The sequence below is a fragment of the Zootermopsis nevadensis genome, unplaced genomic scaffold (genome assembly GCF_977971745.1).
Source record: "Zootermopsis nevadensis isolate Lab colony 2312 unplaced genomic scaffold, Znev_1.0 Znev_ptg000025l, whole genome shotgun sequence".
NCBI lineage: Eukaryota > Metazoa > Arthropoda > Insecta > Blattodea > Termopsidae > Zootermopsis > Zootermopsis nevadensis.
In genome coordinates this window covers 6,236,829-6,263,222 of record NW_028259157.1, presented here as the reverse complement: position 1 = coordinate 6,263,222, position 26,394 = coordinate 6,236,829, and the positions used below count along the sequence as shown (strand labels likewise).

General features: G+C 38.6%; 1 protein-coding gene across 4 annotated transcripts in view; it reads right to left on the bottom strand.

Moving 5' to 3' along the window:
• CaMKI (Calcium/calmodulin-dependent protein kinase I) overlaps window positions 1-26,394 on the bottom strand; it is a 109,132-nt gene that overhangs the window by 48,696 nt on the left and 34,042 nt on the right. For all 4 annotated transcript variants that reach the window (XM_022062050.2, XM_022062048.2, XM_087355889.1 and 1 more), the window contains one exon: window positions 26,236-26,370. In XM_022062050.2, the coding sequence (XP_021917742.1) occupies window positions 26,236-26,370 (135 nt within the window). The remainder of the gene's footprint in view (window positions 1-26,235; window positions 26,371-26,394) is intronic.

Sequence of the window (26,394 nt, the reverse complement as noted above, 5' to 3'; positions counted from 1 at the left end):
CACTAAAAATGTTGTTCCGTCCGGTCTGTGTCCATTGGTGTCTGGCACGACCAGTGAATCACCTGCATCGTCATATCTCAACAGATAAATGTTTTTCGTGGCTTTTCAAAAATATAAATTATAGCATTACCAGTGACATAGACTTTAAAAAACAAGGTTTGTTTACTATAATCTGAACATGACAAGCATTAATGTAATGTAAACCATAAATGGTTCTGTTTTATGTGTTATTTTAAGCGTCTTGTGATAAGCTTTGACTCTAGCATTGTCCAATACGTAAAAGTTGATCTGTCCAGCGTGCTATGCTAAGAGCCGCATGGGGAGACCACATCAAGCTGTTAGGATATCTCAGTTTGACTCGGAAGATGCAATCAAACCGAAACGTCGGGCAGAGCAGAGCGCCATATAGGCTCTAGTCGGATTGGTAATTACCTCACCCGAAGGTGTTTGTGTGGGCAACACACGCCACGTGGTACAACTATGGATTGAGTTACTGATGAAAACTCGAACACATTTTGTGTATCTTTTATTCAGAGAAGTGACAGTGAACGATAAAACAGATTTTTAAAGACTTGGGTGCAAGAGGTGAATTTTAAAAACCCGTGGGTCACTGGCGGTCAATAAGATCAGGTGAAAGACTCCTTAGTCTCTGGAGTTCCGTGTGTTCGATCTGATGTCTTAATTTTTATTTACACGGCATCAAGCATTCGTTTACTTCCACACAGGGATTTTGAAACATTCACCTAATTATTTCGCTGTGCTTTTTGTATGAGTTTAGATGCTTTTACACGGCACAAACGTAACAACTGCAGACCCACAAATATTAACGGCTGTATTATATGCCTACGTGACACTATTGGACGAGAAACAAATGACAGATCACGTTTTAACCCCTCCCCTGGGAGTCCATCTTCATACAACAATAAACAATTTCTAAATTACGTGTCAGTAAACCGAGAAGAATCTGCTCACATTACTAGCATTGATGTTACATATGAATACGTAATTGTAGAGCACGTATTACACGATACAGAGTCAAAAACAAATTTCCTTCTATTTCGTTCAGCATTCACCACACCAATAAATGTTTAACATGAAAGTTGTAGATCTTTAAGCGAAATATTTTATAAAGTGCACAGGACCGTTTTATACATCTGAAAAAATTCAATTCGGACAGCAACGTGCCAAAATTAAATTGGCTTAACAACGTTCAGTGTGGAACTTCCGATACCAGAAACATCATCGAATTCGGTCGAATAATTTCAGAGTTGTAATACACGGACAGATACAATGCCCCTATTATGTGTTCATTTAATATACAAAGCGTATAAAGGATGAGTGTACACCTTCAATAAAATTAAACTTAAATAATCAAACAAATGTTGTATTTGGTGCATGTGAGTTTAGCAGTCTTGCGAGAATGTGCTGCTCCTGATGGAAATGCCATAAAAGATATATCAGCATACAATCGTAGAACTGCAACAAGAAATTTCGGCAGGACTGATTAGCGTCCGCGAAAAAACCCTAGCTGCATGTGAGAGAAATTCCCGACATCGACTGCAGATGATCTTCTTCGCCGATGGTACATATACTGAAAATATTTTACATAATTATCAATCTCCCAACACTAACGAACTTAGAGGCACCACATAAAGTAATATATGCTATGTAGTTAGGTAATTGCATGTAAATGAAACTGGAGCGTCTTTTTATGAAGACTCTGTACAACATTATTTCCCATCGGCGGTACTTTTATAGCTCGCTCTTTCAGTTCCTGTATCGGCTTCTTTTGATCGCATAGTATAAGAATTTTCCTTCTACGGGCAAGCAGGTCACGTAGGCGAAACGTATGGTTTCGTCCAGGGATAGATCAGCAAAAGGACCCAGGAAGGAAAAGCAGTAAGTCTGTCTATATACGAAGGCAACCCAATGCAATTCGTAAGTTGTTTCTATCTGGTATGACAAAACTGTCACAAGACGGCTGTAGCCATTACAGCTATTGTGAAGCTGCAAGAGAAAACACGTGTATTTTCTCTTCTAATTCACGTTCTCTTATGCGTACACCTTATAGGGAAAATAGATGCATATTTCATGGCCACGCATGGTTTCGTACGCCTGTTTCGTGAGGCAATATTTTGTGGAGTGGCGAGGGTAAAGGAAGGTCGCGGAACACTGTCCTGATACACTTCTGTCGGAGTCAATGCTTAACTGCGTAAGTTTTAAACGTAGTATGCTATTTAAATATTCATTAATTCGTTCATGTGTGTTACATCCATCGTCCATCTCATTGTATCAGTTAAAGATCGGGTCTACAAACTCCGAGGAGCCTCCTCACGTACGGCTTCTTTCATTAACTTGTTGGCCTTTCCTTATAAGGTCCAAATATTCCCAAACTATTCCTCTGTTTTCTCTTTTTTCGAGTTTATTTATTTCACTATTATTAATGTCAAGCAATGTAAATATCGAGCCAATGAGAATACAGGTCCATAACTAAAACATCTGTGTAAACGTTTGAGTGACTAATTACTACAAATTTGTTCTCAAACAGTTTCAAGCTATGTTCCAGTGAAAGTCCAAATAAATTTCGCACTAGCAAACATTTCTCAATACGGAATGAAGACAAACATGTGAACACAGAAAAAAATGTCTAAAAATAACAAGCAGAGTACGAAGAAACTAGTATGTGTGTTCTCAAGTTGGTACTTGATAATTATTATATATTAATTCCTTCTTACTTCAATATATGCAGTTAAACCTTACAAAGATTATGAACATAAATGTGATACAGCCTATTATTTCACTTCAGTTTCTTTTGTATTTGTTATGTGTAGTTTAATATTTTGATTGAAACTTTTTTCCGATGACCGGAGAAAAGGGAAAACAAACTTATTTCGCCAATTACGTTCCGAATTACTCTTCTGTAGATACTTATTTTAGCAGTTCCTCCATCAAAAGAAATAAAGTAACAGGATAGGTCGCAGTATCCAACAAACTGTATGATTCATAACACAAAATTTTTAATAATTTTAAAAGCATTTTTACCTAACTTTAACTTCGCTAGTTTGTAAGTTATTTAATTACGCTGTGTAAAATGCCCAGGTTATTCAGCTTCGAATGTGACAACATAATTACTACGTACCTTGTTACAAAACACGACACATTCAACTAACCCCACAGTGCAGAGTTCTTACTGCGAAGCTAACAGTAGCTCAGCTAGTAAAAAAATTCCTTCTTCTATGGAACTCGAGATTCGTTATCGTTTCCATAAGAGCCCACTAATTGTTCCTACCTTGAGCCAAATAAACAAACTCCAACCTGTTTCTCTAAAATCCATTTTAATATCACCATCCTCTTTCATCTTTTACACGATTTGTATTTTGTTATCTGACTTTTGTAGTAATTAAACTACTACTTTTCATCTTTAACTTAGTAGTCCTATAGGCCTATTAACCTGTATTATCTAGGCCTCATTTTGTACACCGCGTACGAGTTGCCAGTATTGAAATCACAATGTGACTGTCCTCTGTCAAGTCTCAGGGCACTATTATTTTTTAATTATAAATTTCTTGCTCATTAAAACTTACTTGACTATTTATGGGCTTTTAAACACGCTAAATCCTTTCGCGATCCAGTTGCTTTATTTCAGAGAAACAAATTTCATTTACCCTGACATCAGACGTTTCTGATTATAACTGAATAATTTACAAGAATTGTAGATTATAAACAAACATTTAAAAAGGAGTAAAGAATTAAGTAAGGTTTAAAGATCACAAGACGGCGACTGTGAAGATGACAATTTTTTTCTCATGTTGAGCCGTGAAGTCTCGTAGAAATTTACCAACGTTTCAACAGTACTCCATTACCAGGACAATCGCAATGATGGTACAATAATCACTTATTAATTTCTACTAGACTACATGACATTCCTGAAGAGAAGTTTACTGAGGTGCAGCTAATATTCAAGTCCATAATCCTCCGCCAGGCAATGAGAAAGTACGACGAACGTGTAAAAAAATGAACACCAATCTCTTTCATGGATTTAAACACACAATGTCACAAATATGTGATATCTGAAATATTTTCAAGCACTGTCGACATGAAGTACCGAGTTCGGATCACGAAGTGGAACATATCCATGTACTCTTTTCTCCCAACAAAACTGCCGCACCATGATGAAAAGTTTACGCGATAATGTTGACATGGCAGGCGGGATCTGTTTAGATTACATAACGTCGGGTTGGAACATGTTCATCGAGGTTCATACCTTCCTGGTTTAGCATTTTAACTCCACGCAGTTACATTTGATCCTTTTGTTTCAAGTATAATGATAAATAACTGATGTCAAAAATCAGTGGCTGAAACATATTTCTGTCTACACACAGTAAATTCTTAATGTTTTGTCGGGATAACATGGCTCTCTTTAATTTATAAGTGAATGTACAGACTGGCATTGAATTTTACGAGAGTGTATACAACGGTATAGATGTTGGACGTCCACACGGCAAAGCTTGAACCGATTCAACGCTTTGGATATCGCGTTACAAATATTGGCTTTGTGTCAGTGTTCTGCAAATAGACATGGTTTTGTTGCTCTGTTATCGATATAGTGTCATTGCGATACCCGTATCTGTCCTATCATATCAATATGTCAAATAGGTCTCTCATTATTCTTTCACGTTTTCGGGGTTTTAACAGTCTAACTGAGAAAGAAGTGTGCGTTTTGTCGTCGATGTTTTGATTCTAGGGTATCACTGTGCTGATAATGCCCTATCTTTTTAGACTAGCAACGTACAGACCTATCAACTGCGTTTTTCTTCATAGGAATGACCTTGAGAACTTAATTGTTTCTGGTGCTGATGCCTCTTTCGGGGAGTGATATTGGAGGAAAATATTAAATCTGATAGTTAAATTAAGTTTAAAGACGAAGATTATCTGTCTCCTGGGATGTTGCGCCGCGTAGACTGGTGGGAAATTGATAAGAGATACCAGAATCCAACACTGAAAGCCCTGGAATTTAATCCCGATTTTCGCGATTAGAAACCGGTGTTTCATCAGGTAGGGTCATACGAAAATGATTTCTCAAGAACTGCACGCCCCCTAAACTCAGATATCAAAATTCGCAAAGGAAGATGGCCCTAGCGCGCACCTTCTAGTCTCCTGGTTCGCACATCAATGTTTCTATATATCTCTGTTTTGTTTTGTTTTATTTTAGTGTTTGCCTGTAACTGGCTTTTCAACTGCTGTCAAACACTTTAATACCCTAACTGAACTGAATTACTTAAAGCACTCGCCAAACATCACATAAAATTTATTACACAGAATTCAAACAAAATTAATTAGACATGAAATTAATTAATGAGAAACTGAAAACAAAGTGTTTCAGTGACATGGCCGAAAACATTTCCATAGAAGATAAGAACGCACGATTACGCAAGATACTAAGGAAATGTGGTGATGTGGTGACAAGGAGACCTTGGTCATGACTAAACGATATCAGCAAACTTCAACGCCAAACAATCAAAGAAGTTAAAGGCACGTTTACTTTATAACGCCCAGTGGTCTGTATGAAAATACACTTTTCGAATTTTGGGGATAAGGAACGTCGATTCGGCAAACATTGCACCTGCCATCTTCTGGGTGGATGTCTGTGAGGGGTTAAGGAAGCCCTTATAAAGATCTGGCAGTGGTGACAGAATGCGAGGCGAGGGGAGCTAGAAAAAAATTAGAGGACCGTTTCTCTCCACACGCCAAACCATCAAACCAAACACGCATTTTCCCGAAATAGTCGCCTAATATTTACAAACACGCTTCATCAGGGACAGAAAGTTTGTAGTAGGATGGGTGTAAACAGCTAACACACACGCGACATTAAACACAGAATGAATTTCAGGCGAAACGAACGAGGAACAGTACAACTACTATACAAGCGAAAACAAACTTGCACAAGTGCGATGACTAACAAGTGAAGTGATGGAGTCAGTCACTGCAAGGTTTTCCTGTACAGCTGAGCTCACGTTTTTCCATAAACCGGTTTTTATTCTCCTTGATAGAAATAAACAAAACAACAATTTTATATAATTATTGTCCTTGGGTTTTGGCCGCTGAAGTTCAATGTATAACATCTGCTTTCGAGATGAAACGCATCGAACGTTTAGTATTATCCAACGTTTCGGAAAAAACTGCAGCTGCTATCTTCAGGATGAGTGTGTGATGGCTGGGTGATCTTGGAAGCCTTATAAAGGGCAGGCAGTAGGTTGCGAGTTTGATTTGGTGGTGATGGGTGGAGCGGATAATCGGGCTGCTGGTAATGGGAAAACAGCATGTGGCCGAGGAAATGGAGTGACGGAAAAACTTTTCAAGAACACATCGGATATCAGCCCACTTTTCCGCCCCACCAAATGCAGCTCGCCACCTAATCGCCTCGTTTGCCCTATATAAGGCTTCCAAAATTTCCTAACCACTACATATTCACCCTGAAGATAGCAACAGCAATGTCTGCCGTAACGCTGGATAATACTCAACAGTCGACGAGGCACATCCCCAAACATGGCAACATTTTAAGTAAAGAACGCAATACAATATAGAATTTGTGCAATCGCATTATAAAATAAAACGAAACGTCTTATCACACTTTTTGTCCCTACTCTGTGGTCGCATTTGTGGTCACAGTGCAAATTGGTTTGAGACGAAGTTACTAAACGAACATGAAGGCCATGCACGAGTTATGCGACATAAAACAGTCGTTCAAGAACACGTGTATCCTCATGGGGAATCTTCATTACCTTCATCACCTTGAGAAGTAGGGAGAAGTAACTCGTAATTCCCCCCAGGAACTCTTAGGCGATGTACGTAGGCCACAGTTTGTATTTACTGTTTATTTAGCGACAATGTCAGTAGCTCAAACTATATGCCGTCTGACACGATTAATAAATTGGATCGAATGAGAGATTAGAGACAAGAGAAGTCGTGGTCCAATTTTATGGACCTATCCTAGCATTTAACTGGGGGACTTGAGGAAAACTATAAAAAAAACCCAGCCAAATCCTCGGTGCCCGGATCGATATTTTAAGCCGGGACAGCCCATATACAAAGCAGGAATAAAAAAGTACTAAAAAACCACCCAGTTACATGTTGTGTAAGCTAATTCCCTTAAATTGCTTGAATCGTCTCAAGTTTAAATTGTTTCTTGAAAATTCTGATTTCAAACATCAGTAATTTACGTTTCTTCTCCTCAAGATAATGAGACTACATTTCAAACCCATACAAAACAACATAAAAAGGTACAGGTTCTGAAACACCGTCAGAGCTATAAGCTATCCCGATATTTACTTGGTATTCTTCGTTCTATCCGTGTGAATTCAGAGATATTTAACCTCGGCCACAGTTTCCGCCATCCCAGTCCTTGTATGTTTTACTATGCATGCGCTTTCACGTGACGGTGACGGTACAAAACTCACACTGATGAAGTAGCGTATTAAAATAACTTAATAATGGACTCAAAAACTACCACGAGTATGTCAAAAGAATGATTTAAACAGACGATTCTGTATTAAGTCTGGCGTGGAAGTTTTCGGCAATAAATTAGAAACACAAATTGAAATGAAAAAGTAAGTAATCGGACAACGACCTGCGTGAGGCTCGAACCATGAAGGAGTGGCCTAAGTGTGTAGCAGAGACGCTGACTGTCACTGACAAAAGCAGGAGACGTATCCACTTCCGCCGGAAAGTACGTCTTACACATCCGTCACTATAAACTCTGACCGAACATTTGCATACAGCTCAGCCCTAAAGAAGAGGTCGCATTACTCTAGAAGGGCGGATGTGAGCGGCTTAAACTCAAGAGAACGAAGACGATGAAATAAACTTTGTATTTATAGAGTCACGTAGCTAAGCCTGTATCATCAACGTATCCGTATGAGACGATGGTATTATGTACAGTAATTAGTAAAGACATGAACGTGGCCAATTTCAATACATACGCCTAGGACTGAAGCGAAACACACCATAGCTCAGGCAGATTAAAGAAGTGAGTTCGGTGGCAGGGATTCGAACCGGGTACCTATCCGACATTATCACTATACATAAGTAAAGCGTCCCGCTACATGCCTACGCAGGCACTTGGGGGGAGCGGGGGTACAGCTCCTACTTTTTCTTGACCTTGGCACCAGATGGGGGTGAGTGGTCAGCATCACGCCGGTATCGGTACCCATTGGGTAGGAGGTTGGGTGGGCCCCAGAGGCTATAGGAAAAATCTTTGTTCCAGTCGGGGATCGAACCCCCAGTCGTCCAGACCGTAGCTAGTCACTATACTGAGCTATCCCGGCTCCATCACTATAATTACTAGCTCATATTATAGTATTAATGTTAATACCATGTCACACATTTGGTAACGGTCAGCAAATCTTTGTTCTTTAGCAACACTTTCCCATGAATTGCAAATTCAGGGCAAACTGGAAGCAGTGTTCTGAATTATGAAACTGGAAAACAGAGAAGCGGTCGTGGCCTATTTTAGGCAATATCCCACCAGATGTCAGGAAGTACTGAGGAAAGCCACGTAGTTAATCTCAATCAGGGTAACTGGTATCCGGGTCGAGACTCTGACCTGGGATATCACAGATATGAACTAGGGGTGGTCCATACTAACTTCTGCTGTCAACTTCTTAGTCACTCTGCCAGTCATGTAATTCTCACTAAACCAATACACGCTAAACTGATGTTTCGTCTTTTGCTTTGTAACGCCACAGAAGATGTTCCGCCCATTCCTTCGTTATATTACCGCAATGTATGAAACATGTTAGATGTTTAGAAAGGCATTTGTTATCAAAAAGTCCGGCACACCAGTTGAGTAACATTGAATTAATGTGTTATCACGTTATCTCCTTTCGGTACCCGTGTCAACAAATGCATCACAACTAGTCTATCTACGTACTTCAAGAACCACTTCAGCATGCCTGTAGATCAATTGACCGTGTTTCACAATCTGTTGTACACTGTGTTCAAGTTGTCAATAATTTCTTACAGCTGGAAGGTTTACACGTTGATTAACAATGCAGCATTAGTCTTGGAAGAAATGCGATTGTCAATAATATTTAAACACTATTTCCAATCAGCAGTAATTTGTAGTTTGCTGTCTCACTACCTACGTCGGCAATGTCTCTGGTTTACACAGTAATATGCATTTGTCTCCCTTCTACTAGTAACTTGCTGACGTGCGCGAAATTCACAGTTTGGCCCCAGCTACTGTTTGGTTCGGGACGACATAGCGTTGCTATGAGCAGTAGTTCCCAAGCTCTTCTGGCGCCACCGATAAAAAAAAAAGAAAATACATATAGCGCTCCGTACACTACTTTACATATAAAACTAAACTCAACCGTACTTATTTAGTAGGATGGATGGACTTGCATGATTGGGAAAAGACGGCTAATTCTAGGGTGGATCGTTGATACAGCAATTCGTAAGCCACTTTAAAGGTCAAGACGGTTATGACACTTTGATTTCTCATTCCTTAAAAAGTATTTTTTAAATGGTAGAAGAGGCAGGTTTTCACAATTAATTTTAAAGGACGTACGCAGACAGGTTCCACTAGGGATTCCGAAAATGTTATAGAAAGGTGACTTTTCACCGATTGCTTTAACTGCTTGGTCACACTTTTCACCCTGAATCATTTCACACATTTTGATGGCTACTGGTAGCAACAATATCTCTCCAGTGGCAAGTGGTTTGATTCTTTTAGAAATTAAAGAACCTAATATTAATCTCAAACTAAGCTATAAATGTTTTTATAAAGTAGTGACTGCTGCTTTCTTTAAGTTAGCTGTTTCCGCGTTGCTAGCAATTCTCGTCAAAGGAATCCTAGTAGGTTTAATCTTCTTGTTAAATTCCTGCGCATATTTGTTGCATTTAAATTGTCATTTGCGAGAACTTCACCACATGCAACAAACACAATGTGACGTTCTTGAACCAGTTTCATTGCAGAATACCACCTGTAACTGTTGGTGCTCAGAATGCCTAATCCTAAGGCGTCTCATGCTACATAATCGCCAGTGTAACTTCAAAATAAGTTGAACATTTTATTTTTGGAGAGCAAAAATTAAAAGAAACATTCCTATGTTTTTTATGAGCATACTTTCTATTTTTCATGTACCACTTTTGGTGCGCGCCAACTAGTTTGGGAACCACTGACATAAATCGTTATAGATTTATGCTGTTCAGAATACACATACTGATTCAATTTCACACATACTACCATTAATTCAATCATAGTTACCGTCTGGTGAAATACTCCGTGAGAAAATTCGTCAAATACGCTTTACTTCCATGAAAACGATCTCCGGAGATTATGCAGTGTGAAAATACTTGTGATAAATTAACTATTAACAACCTGAATGGGTAATTTGCATGTTTAGAGGATACATGCTGAGACGCAATTCTGCCCCCCAAAAAACTATGGCTACGCACTAACAGATCAATGCAAGCATTCCGCGAATTCAATATGCTCCTAACAATGAACTCTAATTGGTTCACTAATACCTTCAACATCAAATGATAACGTTATATTCCTCCCACCTCATCACAGCTCCGCGTAAACCATTGGCTACAACCCTATTCCTATGAGAGGGCAATTTAACCTCTTATACAAATATTAAGCTAGACATTGTAGGATTTGAGGTTATGGCGGTGAGCACGAAAATGACTGTCTTCTGGGTTGTAGCGCAGTGTATTCTGGTAGAAGTTTACCGACGTTCCAGAGGTCCTTGCTGCCTCCATCATCAGGGTAATTCACGTGCTCTCCATTCCACTGGAGTACACCCTTATGCTCTTCTCTTAAGACCGCTTGTCAATATTTTTCTCGGGCTGTGAAGACCACGAAACAGTAACAATAACCACAATCGAGATTCGATCGGAGGCGATATCTCGAATACGAGTCGAACACTCGATATAACAATGGCAGACGACCAATGTCTTTGATGTCGCTTCTCCCGTAATTACCTAATCGTTATCTATGCCAGGCAGCCAAACACACGTTACTTTGACAGAGTAGCGCACTCGTTATATGTTGTACTACGAAATGTAAACTGTCAGTTCCATTGGAATTTTTTAAGGACGTGTGAACCAAATATTTACACGTTACTCCACACCCACTAAGATCCCAAGAGGAGCGGGCTCTATATTGTATTTGAACTTATGTATACTGTAAAATGCCTACACTTCGATTCTGAAAGAAACTTATCTCAAAGCAAACTTTGACTTCTGAAGGGGAATCAAGCTTGTGTAAGTGATAAACAGCATCAAATTTTTTGCACGCCTAATTCTTGTAAACTAACAGCAGCATTAAAATAAAACAGGAGTAAAATGAACGATTCACGAATTGTTTATGCCACTCGGTCTTCAAGCCTGGATTCGAATACGAAGAAAGAGCGAAAAGTACACGGCAGCGACGTTCTATAGGACAAGAGAAGAAAGACATCAGGCTACAAATATTTTTCCAAACGCGATCTTAGCAATTCTGCGTACCTCGCTGACCTTGAAGTCGGTTTATTGCCGACACAGAAACACGAGGTCTGACAAATAAATAACAGGGCCGATATTTTTGTTCTGAACTTGCAAGACTGGCTGAGCTGGCGCGTGATGCAACACGTGACTATTCGAGTCACCAGTTCTGTGTGAAAGAATAATTGGAAATGAGTTTTCTTTGCGTCGATGTAAGTCTTCTGAATCCAAACGCCGTGTAGACATCAAAGTTTCGAAGAAACACACCGTCTCCATCTTCAGATTGAAAACCCCGTAAGTCCAAAACTGACATCTTCACGGCTGTATGAACCTCAATTGTCATACCTAATAGATTATTCTGCGGTTTCAGTTTCTCTTTGTCGCAGTGTCTGTCCGTTAAAACCAATGGTTGATCAACTGCTACAACAGACAATCTACAGCTACTAATATTCTTTCCCTGATCCAAGTAAATGCCACTAGCATTTACAAAATGTTGCCTCAAGTTAATGAAGAATATAACAGCGTTAAAGACGGTGGAAGGTACAGAAATCGGAAAACTTCAAGAACCGATAAAATATTTTTTTAAAAAAACCTTGAAATTGTGAGAAACGATCGTCGATTGAATGAGGAGCCTGCAGTAACTGTGAGAATGATTTTATTAGAAGTCTGAATATGAATAAATTAGTGTCAAAACTATACCCAAAAATATCAGTGGCGAGCAAAGAAAGACACATTTTATCAAAACTGTCTGAGTAACTCAATAATCTAGAATAAAAAGTAATGAGATATTGAACTTCCAGAACGGCCCAGAAATAAATTACCTGTATTTCCAATGAGAAAGAACAGTCTCGGATGTCAAACATTTTACGAGAGGAAAATTACAGAAAATTTCACTCAAGGATCTTACAGAATGCATATTCAGATCTAATGCGACCGATGAATTCCACGGTGACACGCAATACATAAACAGCACTTCCTTTGGCACTGTTAATGAAGTAAAGAGAAAATTGTTTCCTACAACATTAATAAGACTTCTAATCTGAATAAAGAGAAATTTAAGATTCTTTGGCACGAAGTTAACACTGAAGATCGAAGTTCATCTAAATAACATTTCGAAATTTAATTTCTACTTCAGATAAAATAAAAAGCGTCTCTGTTACAAAGATCAACTGGATAATACTGTCAAATAAATAGACACTGCTTGTTATGAGAATTACACAAACCTCATAAGTACAGTCTGTGGCCAAATTACAGAGTTCCTTAATGTTAACGCAGGTGAAACACATAGTTACTGCTGAGCTTTAACAGTTGACAACTCTATCCTTTATTTGGAACTTTTAATCTTCCTCACAGGTTGTTCACACAACTTTCCGGTGACGTTTCCCCATTAAAATGTCTACGTTGATTGACTCTTTGGTTATTCAACGACGCTGTATGACTGGAGAAGTTGTATGACGTCGAATGAGATGGACAATAATGAATGATGAGTTCATAAAAAATTAATCTTCTCGACATTTGCATGACGAGACTGTGAAGAACTTCAGACAAGACAACCAGTAACCGATAAATATTCCCAACATAAATCCGCAACAAAGCCTCCCGCTCTACATTAAAACGTGTTACATCATAGAAATTACAATAATTAAGCCACAGAATATTCACATCCAAACTACAAAATTGTTTGTACAGATAGGTGTAATGTGTCAGTTTTACAGCTTAAAAATTTAGAACTTTGGCTCTTTAGGTGGAAATTAATCTCATGCATTTTGACATATTACACCGCATTAGTTTTAATTTATTTTGTTTTACTATCAACTATGTCGAACTACGTCCGATTTTTCATTGGAACGTGATTTTATGAATATGGAACTCTGGCAAAGTACCTGCTTATTTAATAAACTACAATTTAAAGTTCTTTTGTGGGGAAGTGTGGGTGCACGGCAGGGATTCTAGAACTGCGCCCTGCATTGGATCGTGTCGTAATTTCCATAACTTCAGCCATGTCCTACAGGATCTGATAACGCTAGTTGAAACTACAGTGAAGCGTCTAAAACAGATGTTATCAAGTTGAGGCAACATAAAACCACGCGTCAGACTGCCATATTATTACTGAAACTAACAATAATAAGATCAACTTATCAGTTTTTCTACAAGCAGTTTGCAACCTCCAGTGCGTCTGACAAAGCGTTTCTGGACATTTAACGTCCTTCAATACACGAACATGTGCCAGTGCTCGAGTCCTAGGCTTCAGAAAGCGTTTCCACACAACGTCACAGAAAACCAACTTCCATAATTTCGCAATGTCCCTGACTGATATTTCTGGTCATAAGAAAATCATAACAACATTTGCACTTCCTGCAGCCACTGAAGTTTTAAACAATGCATGAAATTAATCCTCTTCATTTTGTATTTATGGGTTTCGTATGACTCTGAATATAAACAGGGATTATTTCCTTAAACCCCGTTAATTATTTGATATTTGTAACAGTGAAGTGTGTTTTCTTTGCGGAACGGACTGAACTCTTAAGCCAGCTTCGGCTTCAAAGGGTTAACTTCAAACACTGATTAATATATATCAACAAAACTAACGATTCAGTTCTTTCAGCAGTTATTCACTACATGCTTCTATAATGTTCGATTCGTCACTCAATCATTTACCAGTACTAAATTTATCTATTTAGATGTATATCACTTAAGCTGCTTTCAAAAAGTAATATCAGCCTACAGGCCTATTAATAACATAGAATGATGAAGGCCACGTCTGGTTATAGCCTACTTGATTCGATTAACGTAACAAAATGCATTTTTGTTTAAATGGTTTTTGAATTTATTACTACTGCCTGATCAAGAATTATAAGGTAAATATTGTTCGGAGAACGTCGAATACCCGACTATGGCAACACTTTTTTCTAAAAGAGCCACAAAGAGGAAGTAGAATTACACTCAGACTGGTCACCATGAAATTTAAAACCATGTGATGAAGGAGAAACCGATATAACATCAGTAACTCGTTAACTTTATATTTAATATAAACTAGCACAAACATAATTAATATAGGAAATCATTTAAGAGACGTGGCTGGCCTACTATCCTGACATTCTAAAAGAAGAAAAAGTGTATCATAAAAGACGTCTACATGGATAATGAATGAGTCGATTGCCCGATTCACATTCGATCGAATATTTACTGTAAAATACAAGTCCGATGCAATAAAGTAAACAATAAAAATAAATATGCAGAGAAGATAAAGGTTACGCGAATGTAAACGGCAAGCAGTGTTAATTTGGATATTTCACAGTACAGGCTACTACTTCAGGTGTCTTCACGAAGGAGATAATTTCGAAAAAAGTATACGGATCTTAATGTGACGTAAATGAGTGCATCCTGAGTAATGCAAGTAAAGATGAATAGATAACTGTTTTGGATTCCAATGTGAAAGATTTTTTTATAAAAATTTCAATACTACCATATCAATAACTGAATAATACGTACAGACTAGAAATAAAAATTTCGAAAAGCATCTAAAATGTATTACAGAATGGCTGCAGTTGAGGAATTTAATAGCATATTTCAGCTCTCCTGTAACCATAACCTCCGTCCTTACACTGTCAACACAGATTGTAGTTTTAAGCTAATAAAATATACAGCTAAATCCTATTAGTCTAACAATCGGACATTTGTTAGGCGTAAGTAAATAAAGTACGCAATAAAACCATGCACATTACGTAAGATAGAAACTAAGACGATGACTGTCTTCTGGGTTGTAGCGCCGTGTAGAACGGTAGAAGTTTACCAACGTGCCAGAGCGCCTTCGTCCTTCCAGCAAGGACCCCTGAAACTTTGGCAAAATTCTGTCAAACTACATGGCGCTACAACTCAGAAGACTGCCATCTTAGCAGTCTTCTTACTTTCAAAATGGCAGTTTCAACCACATTTTTTTGCACAGCTGTCCCGTTTGTTTTTATTGGATATGCAGATAGAATGACAGGCCTGCAGAAAACGACATGGTAACTTTGTATCTGTGGTAAGAATGAACTGCTGCGCTAACCCGCCTGCCGCCAACAGCTGGATGACTGCGGAATCAATACACCCACCAGGCAGCGGAGCAAGGCCAACTCTGGGGACCAGCAGCGCCCACAAAAGAATCCCTATTCTTGAGCTTCGTCCTAAGAGAAACAACACTCAGCTGGAATAAACTAAACATTTCGTTCTCGTTGTTTCATTTTACATTTTAAGAGTCTTCAATACATATGACTTAACTGCGATTAAAAAAACAACGATTTGTGCACATTCCCCCATATTCAGTAAGCAGAAGTTAAGAAACTGCCATGGCGCAAGTTTAAGTGAGAATGAAGCTAAAAATAAAGGAAATATACACGGGCCGGCAGCACGTGTAAGACGTGGGCTCATTGGGGTATACGACAATGCCCAAATCCGTTTAGTTCATTTGTACTGAAGATTATTGCTTGAAGAATTAGTCCTAATTGAATCGCGGTAATCAGAAGACGACAGATAAGCCACAATACATCACGCATTCATTTTGATGGAAATCGACTCAAAAGCGGCTAATCGTATCAACGAATCGAATTAAATGTTGACCTCGATCAATTCCATGACTTTCAGTTTAGAACTTCATTCAATCATGGAAATGCTGAATGAGAGGACATAAAATTGTCATTAGGTCTTCAAACAAAGAGGGGGTCTACACTACCTGAAAGCAACTTCGCTCAAAGTTTTCAAAGTAACACTCTTTCACTTAAAATTGCAAACAAAACAGTAACGTGAACCACACGTAACGTGTACGGACGGACCGACACTGTACACAGAAGTGTTCTCAAGCACTTAGGCATACACGTACTAAATAATTCAATATTTCTAAACTACGAACAGAATTAAAATTCTTCATTCAGAGTCCAGTCAAGTACCTAACCAGAATTTAAGTTTCAGGTGAGGGCCGCTGAAAACAACGTATTTATGAAATTATGACTGACAGCAGAGGAATTGCGTAGACAGGAAATATGACCAAGTGGCATTTTGCTAGCTGCAAATCCTACCCACATCGGTACATCGGCACATCAGCTGCCCTTGAACTGAACCCGAACCTCGGCGTTGAGAATTTGTCTAGAATTTGTAGCGATATTTGTGTAATTTGTTTTGAGCTTACTACAATTTTAACTAAACACGGATGTTTTAAACAGAGGATGAACAATGCAGACTGCAGCAACTGTTACGACAAAATATATCACACTATTAAAAGGTTAGAGGTTCAATAAATCTTCCTTCAGAAATATCTCGCAAGATTGGGTTTTCAAACAAAAACCCACAAACTATTATTTGTTATTCGGTTTTGATGGCAGCGTGACGAACAATAAAACATAACTATCCTATAAAAATGCGAACAGGCCTAACATGTTCAATTAACTTAATATAATAAATTGAAGGTAACGTCAACCACAATTACACCCGAATAAAAGTAAAATTAGCAGGAGAGCAAAACATACAAAATAAGCCCACTCAAATCGCCGAGAGAAAATTCATACAAAGGGCTTTATTGCATTAAGAGTGGCATTATCTGATTCTTATCTGTTCAGTATTCTCATCGCCTCTTACTTAATGATTTCAGTGCAAGAATAGCGTAGGAACTAGCAACAAAAGCTACAGTTGACAGTTTGGTCTCTGGCATAACAAAAGTAGACCACCCTTTCAGACAAACGCTGAATAAAATTAATTAACATTTTAAAGCTTCTACCAAAGGTATTTTCAGATCGTCATGGATTCCTGGAAAGAATGAACTATCTTTTGTTGTGCGAGCATACGTCACAGGATTCCGTTCTTTGTTGTTAATAGAATGAAGAGTAGAGAGTGAGAAGGGTCAGAAGATAACGTGCAGCTTAAAGCAAACTTCGAGACACGGCGAGCGTCTGGTATTCCCTGCACTCACATACGTGCCTATTTTAGGGTTGAACTGAGGGACAAGAAGTTGGAAAAGGCGCATATTACACTCGGACGGTATCAGACAGCAGAATAACAGTGTCTTACAACTACATTTCTAGGTTCTGCAAATTAACTTGGAGAAGAATTCAATACTGAAATTGGGTGATTGGAAAAGTTTATTTCGTATCTTATCATTGACACGAGAACTGAATTTTGATATCAGAGGACCAACACCATAAAGTTGACAAGAAACAGCTAAATTCACCGCTCCAGTCTATACAAATCGCACTGCATATTTCTTCATATAATAATGTAACACAATTAAGGCACATAAACAATGACTTTAACAGTTGCGTTTCATTTAGATACACACAACTGATCTATTGTTCTGTTTACAATGTAATAAGTAATCCATTCCTTCTAACTACTATATGCAAAGAAACGAAAAGTTCCACTATCATCAGCAAATTCCCAATTACTCTGTTTCCTACAATTATTTACACTGTCCAGCAGGACAGTATTACATATATTTCTCTTTTGTTCTAAGATAGTAAGACCAGATACCTCATCTCAACTGATTACACTTACCTTCTTAATTTCGCAGATAAAATAATTATCCTAAAACGTCTACATTCTCCGTACGATATTTTGGATATCAAACAACACTTCGTGTTCCTGGTTCTTTCCATCCTGATTGAACTTTCCTTTGCATGTTCTAATTCACTTGCCTAAACATTTACTGGAAGTTAGAGGTAATTCTCGCGTTGTTCTAAGCTCGTATCTACAACAGCCTGTATGAATGTAACAAATTGGGAATAGCTTAAAGCGTGAGCGAGGACTATCGATCAATCGAGAGGTGAGCTCCAGCACGGCCCTCCCGACTCAAACCAATGATAAAACTTAACAGGAACCGATTCGTCTCAGAGTAACGTTTAGTGTTCATACAAATAAATCGCGATCTAAAATAAGATCGAGATGCTTCAACTGTTTTGAAACTGAGCTCCTACATACCAGAGAAACGTAGCAACCTTCTTCAGCATCCTTCCCAATTCGTTATTCAGAATCATTTTACCATTCGAAGCTCAATAACGTACGCAGTTGAAAAGCGTTGTCGAACAACCGCAATGCAATAAAGTAATGCGATGGTGAAGCAATTCAGGGCACAAATCTAACTCTGCATGGGTCTCGCGAATCATTGAATTGTGGCTGTAACAATACAAACCGATGGTCTTCATATGTTACTGACCCTACACGTGTAAATTTCATGCAAACCCACAATGCACATCCCCACAGTTGTTTATAGTTTACCGATCAATAAGACGTGAGCTATCTGGTCGGAATAATAAATAAATACAGCAGAATCAGTGATTTATTCTTGCGTTATATAATGACGCTGTTCAAATGTAGAAATTATAAAGCATCAAATACGATCGAAGGGTGAAAGAGGGTACTAATATAGACGAATACGGTCGCGGCATATTTAAATGTCTGCGTTTACCTGGAATCTGTAGAAAACTAAGATAATCCAGTCATGATTCTGCCGTAAACTTGTCAACTCTTCTAGCTCCGTTTATTCTCTCAATAAAAATGTGTGCACTCTTTCTCGGACACCATGTATATCCGCATTTTCATGCGTTGTGGTTTCCTAACAGATTCTTCTCGACGGGCTGATAGCGAAAAAAAAAGTCGAAAAAGGTTTGGAAAGCTCGCAAGATCAAAAGGTCAAGGCTCATATTAGGCGATCATTATGATGATGATGATGATGATTATGGCAAGTAAATATGTCAAATACGCACTTTAAAGGCATCACATACGGCTATCTACTGAACACCTCCACCAAGGAATGTGGATAGATCTACTTTCAGAAATTATCATACTATTATGAAGATTTTGGCACAGGTTTATAAACCGTATAAATAAGACCCTCCACAGGATAAATAAGCCTAGACTTACCAGAAAAAACTAAGACTGTAAATGACAATCATTAGGATGACAGAGGCTGACGATGGGCGATGATCACGATGAAGACATGATTATGATATTAAAAAATTCTGTTCCCTTGCTCTTACAATTCAGTTTCTAGAAGTTCCTATCGGCAATTTTTCAGAAAACATTAATCGTTTTACCTTCCCTCTCTTAAGTTAATTTACATAAATATTCAACCAGTATTACATGTATCGCAATTTAAAACAATAATTTACCGAAACGTTCATTCAATAATCCGTGGAACAAAATTTAATCAAACATATCTAATTAAAAAATACATTGTAATTTGCGTGTTTCAAACCAGAGCTAAAACCACTCCAAAAAGCTTCATGTCGCCACAACAGCAGGCAGGTGTCCGCTACCAGCACACTTCTTCTTTATCCGAACACTGACAGTACTGAGAGCCATCGAAGTCCAGCGACCATCCAATGAGTACCGAAGACTACTTCCCCAGGGACGAAGCAACCAGAGCGTCACTTACATTTAGTGTCCAAGCTTTAACTCTACAACCCCTTCACGCAATAACGGCGATGGGCAGGGCATATAGCATGCACGGGGATGAGAAAAACGTGCAAAAGTAAAGTTAAAATATCCGAAGGGAAATGACCGCGCCGAAGACGCAGGTGTAAATGAGATAATAATATTAAAATGAATCTTAAGTGAAAAGGAGGGGACGATGTGGACCGGATTCATCTAGCTCATGACAGTGACCCGTGGCAGACTCTTGTGAACACGGCAGCTGACATTCCGGTTCTACAGCAGGCGGGAATTTATTGACTAGCTTATCGTCCTGTTCCAAGGTGCTAGTTTAAGTAGTTTTGACATCGGGTTTTAACACAAGGGAAACGATTACGATAACTCAGTAAGCAGTTTGGTCTCAAAATAACCGCAGAAGAAACTAAATGAGATATTTCATCACCGAAGTACATGCCAAAATTATGCGAGGTAATAAACCCTTTGAAAATGTGCTAAAGTAGATGTACTCGGGACCGATAAAAAAAATTGTGAGATGTTTGGTTCTCACAGCGGAGAGTATGAGGGTGGCAGCCTTCTACGATATTGTCGAGTAGTCTCGTACAATAAGACCGACGTTTCAGAAGATTTCCTTATGATGCAGGCAGTAAGCACCTCTGAAACACCGGTCTACTTGTAGGAGACTACATGTCGAAATATCGAAAAAGGCTTATATCTTCAATCGAAATGCGAATGTAAGGAAAGATTGGATTGCTTATCTTAACAAGGTCATGAACTGTCTGGGTCTATGTAAGTAGGACATTTCTTGACAGTCTATGTAATTATAAACGTTTCAAGGAAAGGCCTGCAGAGTCAGTTATAAATAAACACCTATGAATTATGCATCGGTGTTTGTGTGCCGAAGATAATTTCAGTGTGTCTGTGTACAAACGATCAGCCGGCAAAGGCTGGAAAAGTTACATGAAAGAAAAATGTATGTGGGAAACCAGTTAGTGTCTGGTGGCTTTGTGCACATCTGCCAGCTGCTACCTGTTTACACGCCAAATGCTCAAGGATCGTCACTGCTAATGGCCACGAACTAACTTCATCCGCTTCATGATCTGAGTCGTTATTCCACAACAGGTGGTCCGCGATCACTATACGATGTTTCATGACTGTTTATGCCTTGATTGGATAATTGTTTTTGCCTAATGGCAAAACGGGGGAGTTTGAAAGCGGTCGTAGGCCGGAGAGCGTCATCAGACACGTTCTTTAATTAAAAATGTTTCGTATCTAGCAATTAACAGCTAACTGAATATATTTTATAGACAAAACACAAACATGCTACTAATTAAAATAAATAACGACAGGGTGGAAATATATGGGTGAGAGGATGGGAAATAATTTGGTAACATGCATAAAATATACCACAAACTAGTAATGGGGGTTCTAGGGGCAGTCACTAATGGGGGTTGTATGAAAGAAATTGGGAGGGCAAACAGAAAAGAGAAATTATTTAAAACGTTATCGCATATCAGTCAACACTGTGAGAGGTAAATGCATTGAGATGCCAATTAGAAGGAAGAGAGAGATAAAACTACGAAAATCAGGATGGCCGGATCTGATGGGGAAAGTAACGGAATATCTTACGAATGGCGATCAGTCGTTACTGCTTAGACAACGTGATCAGTACAAATGACCGATAAAAATTAGTAACAGACAATCTTGTTTCTCTATCAAGAAGTTTCTTCTGGCTTAAACCTCAACCCAGAGGTCAGTCATGCATTGTTTATCACTGGTTTCTATCGATTTCTCCAGTCAAATTCCAACAAAATACTACGTCAAAACAGATCACAGCTGCTTCTTCCTATCGTCTCAACCAATTTAAAAATGAAGATGGCTTTTTCTGGGTTCCCTAATGATGGAGGCAGCAAGTACCTCCAGAACGTCGGTTGTTTACCAGAATACAGCGTCGTTAAATAATCTGGGATACTGGGAACGACCCGTTCTTCAAGTGCCCGAGCACTGCGGGTCCCAACTTTTCGTTGGCTCGATCTATGGACATTCGGTAGGACTCCTTGGACGGACGCGTTAAATAAGCAGACAATATTAATTCCTGGGTTACTCAACACCTTACTAATTCCTAAGACAACGTAACAGAAAATATGGTCATTACTAATGAACTGGATAATTAGATGACAACAGAGCGAATAACTGAAGCAGATTGGATTCAGGCATGCTAGCTGGACCAGAGTTTGGGCCTCGATTTCAGGTCATATAAAGTTCCAAAGCGTGGCAATAAAAGATGTTCAGTAAATTTTGGAAATTTATATCACATGCACTTCACAGTGCAGCAGAGAATATTATCATTTATTCTCGTGTTCGGTGTAACTTAGAAACAACCCCACATCATCTGCTGCTTTGCATCGACACAGATCTTAGTCTCCAAATTCAGAAGAAGAAAAAAACTCTTCTTTAAAAAAATGTAACAGAGAATACATGAACATGCCTACGTTTGCGATCTTGACAGGTTGGCATTCTTATTAAAGACGCCTATCGAACTGCAAGGAGTTTATATAGTATATGATGAGACGAGAACATAGTAATTAATGGCGAGCAAATGATGAGTAGAAGGAAGCGACCGTGTAGACACACAGATTAAATCCACAAATTTTTAATAAAGTCAACCAGTAATAAAATCAAGATTCGAAATGAGTTACTTCCTGATTCAAACATAAAGCGTTGTCGAAAAATTCACTACTCCATAAAACACGTCGAATACTGTAGCGTAGGATTTAGTCCTATATAATTCACCGACTTTCGGAGCAGTAAAACAGTGAACGTGTTTAAGATTGATTCGATACGATGCACTAATTATACAACGCAACGAGAAATTTCCTAGACTACCACTGTTAATTGAGTAGGCAAGGATTTTATTAAAGATGACCTCAGCGCAAACTGGTTGCAGCCGCATAAGAACAGGATAAGCGACAGATTTATGTTAATCATACCAGTTGTAGCACCTTGATACTTAAGGTATACTCTTTTACATCTTTTACATATTGTCTTTTCTAATAAACCTAAGAGTAAGACAACTAACTACATGTATATTGAAATATGGATAAAATGTAACAAATCCCACAGAGGAGACTCCTAGATAGGCGGTTGGTATTTATTCAACCGTCCAAGATATTCTCCGATTATCTAGGACTCATAAATCCATTGTCGTTTGACAAAAACTCGTTATCTGACACTATCATAGTCTAATCCGATACATTTAACATCTTCACACTTAATTAATTTCATATAAAGATAATAATTAATATTAAGACAGCCATCTTCATACTCACCGCCCTGAGAACCTCAAATCTCACACAGCGTTTAATACCGTCCTATTCACGACCTAGATTCACAATAATCTGTTCCCACAGAAAGCCTCAGCCCGAAGTATTGAGGTCCTACGTTTACGTACACGTCCCAACCGTCTGTCTCCCTTATTTACCTTATTTATCATAAGAATATTAATCGAATAAATATCTGTGGATATGCGTTACAGACTTTGTTACTTGTAAATGTCGATCCATATTTGTCTTTATATATTGTTCACTTACAGCCGCGTTCCAGTTAAGTCAGCCGTCTTCGGCGTCACTCAAACGGTGATTCTTTTGATCACCGCCTCTGTGAGTCGTAGTTATAAGTTCAGATCAATGGGCAATTATAAGAAATAACAATAATACTATCGAACGCTTGAATCAATTAATAATACATTTTAAATGACAGTAAAAATCGGCCGTGGGCTAATTTAATGTAATATCATAGCATTTACCCGAAGAAACAGAGGATACCCGGTCTCCGAGCCGAGATTTGAAACCGACACCTGCAGAATGTGCCAGTCACTCGGTCACAACATTTGATACTTGTTCTCTAACACCCTCGATCTGTTATTTCCACACAGCTCCACATATATAAAACTAAGGGTAAATTACAGCCACAAACAATATTAGCCTCTTCTGACATTGAGGGGCAGAAAAAGTAATTACAAAGATCAACTGGTTAACGCTTTTTAAGTAACAACTGCCCTTTCCCGAATCCACACCTAACGGCCATCATGATATCCAGTCATTTAATACGTGGCGATCAAATCCAATTCGTATATTTCGTCTATCCGTATCGGAAGCTGAATCTTCACACACATCCTTGAACATCGAACAAAGATGCGCTGAAAACTGAGAGCGCTTTCGTGGCTAAATGTACAACCGTCACCACAAATTTATGGCTGTAGCGGTTTATTATTATTTCGTCGATTTCCACAGCGATTTTCAGATGTTTACGATCATGGCAATGACGTCACTGTAATATACAGACATGACGCGAAGTAGCGTGCGACTATATTGATGTAGTGTGTGAAGGACACTCTATGAACAGTAGGAAAAGAGAAATTTAGCTCTGACTCCACATTATCATGAATCGCCTTCGCGTATAGCACTGAACGTCAAATATATTACCTGTGGAACAGATCGACCTGTACCGATCATATAGCAAATTCGCACGGTAGCCATATTAGCATCACAACTGATTCCATGTTTTTAACGAGATATATCGCTCTCCTCTGAAATTCGGCACTGATACCATAAATAAAAATACATTTCACTGCCATTTATTGTCAAATGAAGCTAGCAACTGTTGACTGCAGTTAGGCTATAAATTATCTACCATTAAAATATATTAAGAAAGGAAATCATTTGTTTTTTCGAAATTAAATTCAACATTGAAAACAAGTGGCTATGCGAAATTCCAACCACGCAAACTCGTGATATGTCCCACTTAATATGACCTACTATTCCCTTAATCGAGAAAATGCACGATATGAATCAGCTGCCGTATTTCGACCCCATATCGGAACCAAAGAACGTTTTGAAGAATTATGAAATCTTATAACTGTATGGAAGCGTGTCTGCATTGTTCGTTAAATTCCAGTAAATAAAATGTTCAAATTAAATCTTACGTGATTTTAAAGTTTTATGGGACTAGCCAAGTCTCGTCATCGTAGTATTTCCTTTTGAGTTTACGGAAGTCCACTGTTACGTGTAGTACACAAAATTCAGCCACCTTAGGATTGTGCACATTTTTATTCAAACAATGGGAACACCCAAAAAAATTCTCTTACAAAACTTTTTTCAGTTACATTTTATTATTTGTACAAAAATAAAATTTCGCCTGATAACTCATTTCTTCCACCCCCCCCCCCCCCAACACACACAATGGCACAGCTTTGTTAGAGCGCTGTCAAGCCGATAGTTCCGTATGTGTAAGCCGATTTGTGCTAATGGCGCCCACAACATTCTACGAAGAAAACCCCCTCCGTCGTTTCTTACCCTGGTGTTCGTACTTCCAGGTTCACTACGTTGGGAAATAATAAGTGCGCGAACCCCTTGATATAAAGCCACTCTCATTAAGCGGAAACCATACTCTTTCGTAATAATATACTTTTATTACACCCATAAAAATGTAACGTTCTTGAATAAAGTTTACTGGTTGACGTAATCACAAACAGGAACTTGCAAATAACTTGGAGTGTGGGTGACGTCACAATTCTAAAAACCTGATAGTGATTCTACTGGTCAGTCAAAACGTATTTACCGTCAAGAAGTGAAACACTTGTAAGATTTGAGGTTTTCACAGCGGTGAGTATGAAGATTTCTGTCTTATGGGTTGTTGCGCTGTGTAGTCTGGTCGATGTTTACCGACGTTTCAGAGGTCATACTGCCTACGTCATCAGCGACCTAACGAAGGAGGCACCAACGATTCAGAGGTCCTCAAGGCCCTGATGATGGAGGCAGCAGGGGCATCTGAGACATTCATAAAATTCTACACGGCGCTACAACCGAGAAAAACAGTCATCTTTAAATTAACATAATACTCAGTTCTCTTCAACAAATTTATTGATTGTCAAAAACTGTCATTCTATTAGTGCGTTTCCTTAATAACAGCTGCATTTTATGTCTTATTTCGTACGACAAGATCGCTTTGGCCTTCATGAAAAGCAGGGAGAAGGAGGTTGAAATTAATCAAAACAACAACATTAAATTATCTTGACAACGGATGGTGCAGACCTTAATATAATCAAAATCCATCTCCGATATGAAACATGAAGACGGACGGACCTTCCCATTATGCATTAATTTAAGAATTTTGTACAAAAGAAACGCAAACAAATGTTGAAACGTTAAATAATGGGGCGTATGAGTTCTGAATTGCTGCGTTCCAACATTGCTGGGCTGTCTGTGGAACACTGGCTAGCAAATGTCACTGAACAAGCATTTGGCAACACAATTTGGAGCTGTTGCAGCATAATCATGTCTGTCGACTCACCTTCTCAGGACCTTAATTTCATTTTCTAAGGAATCTTCTTTTCCTTTGAGCGCCTTCTTGTCGATGATTTTCACAGCAAACATGAGGCCGGGCTTCTCCTTGCTTTCAGCCAAGCGCACCTCAGAAAAAGCACCGCTGAAATAAAACAAGGAAAAAAAA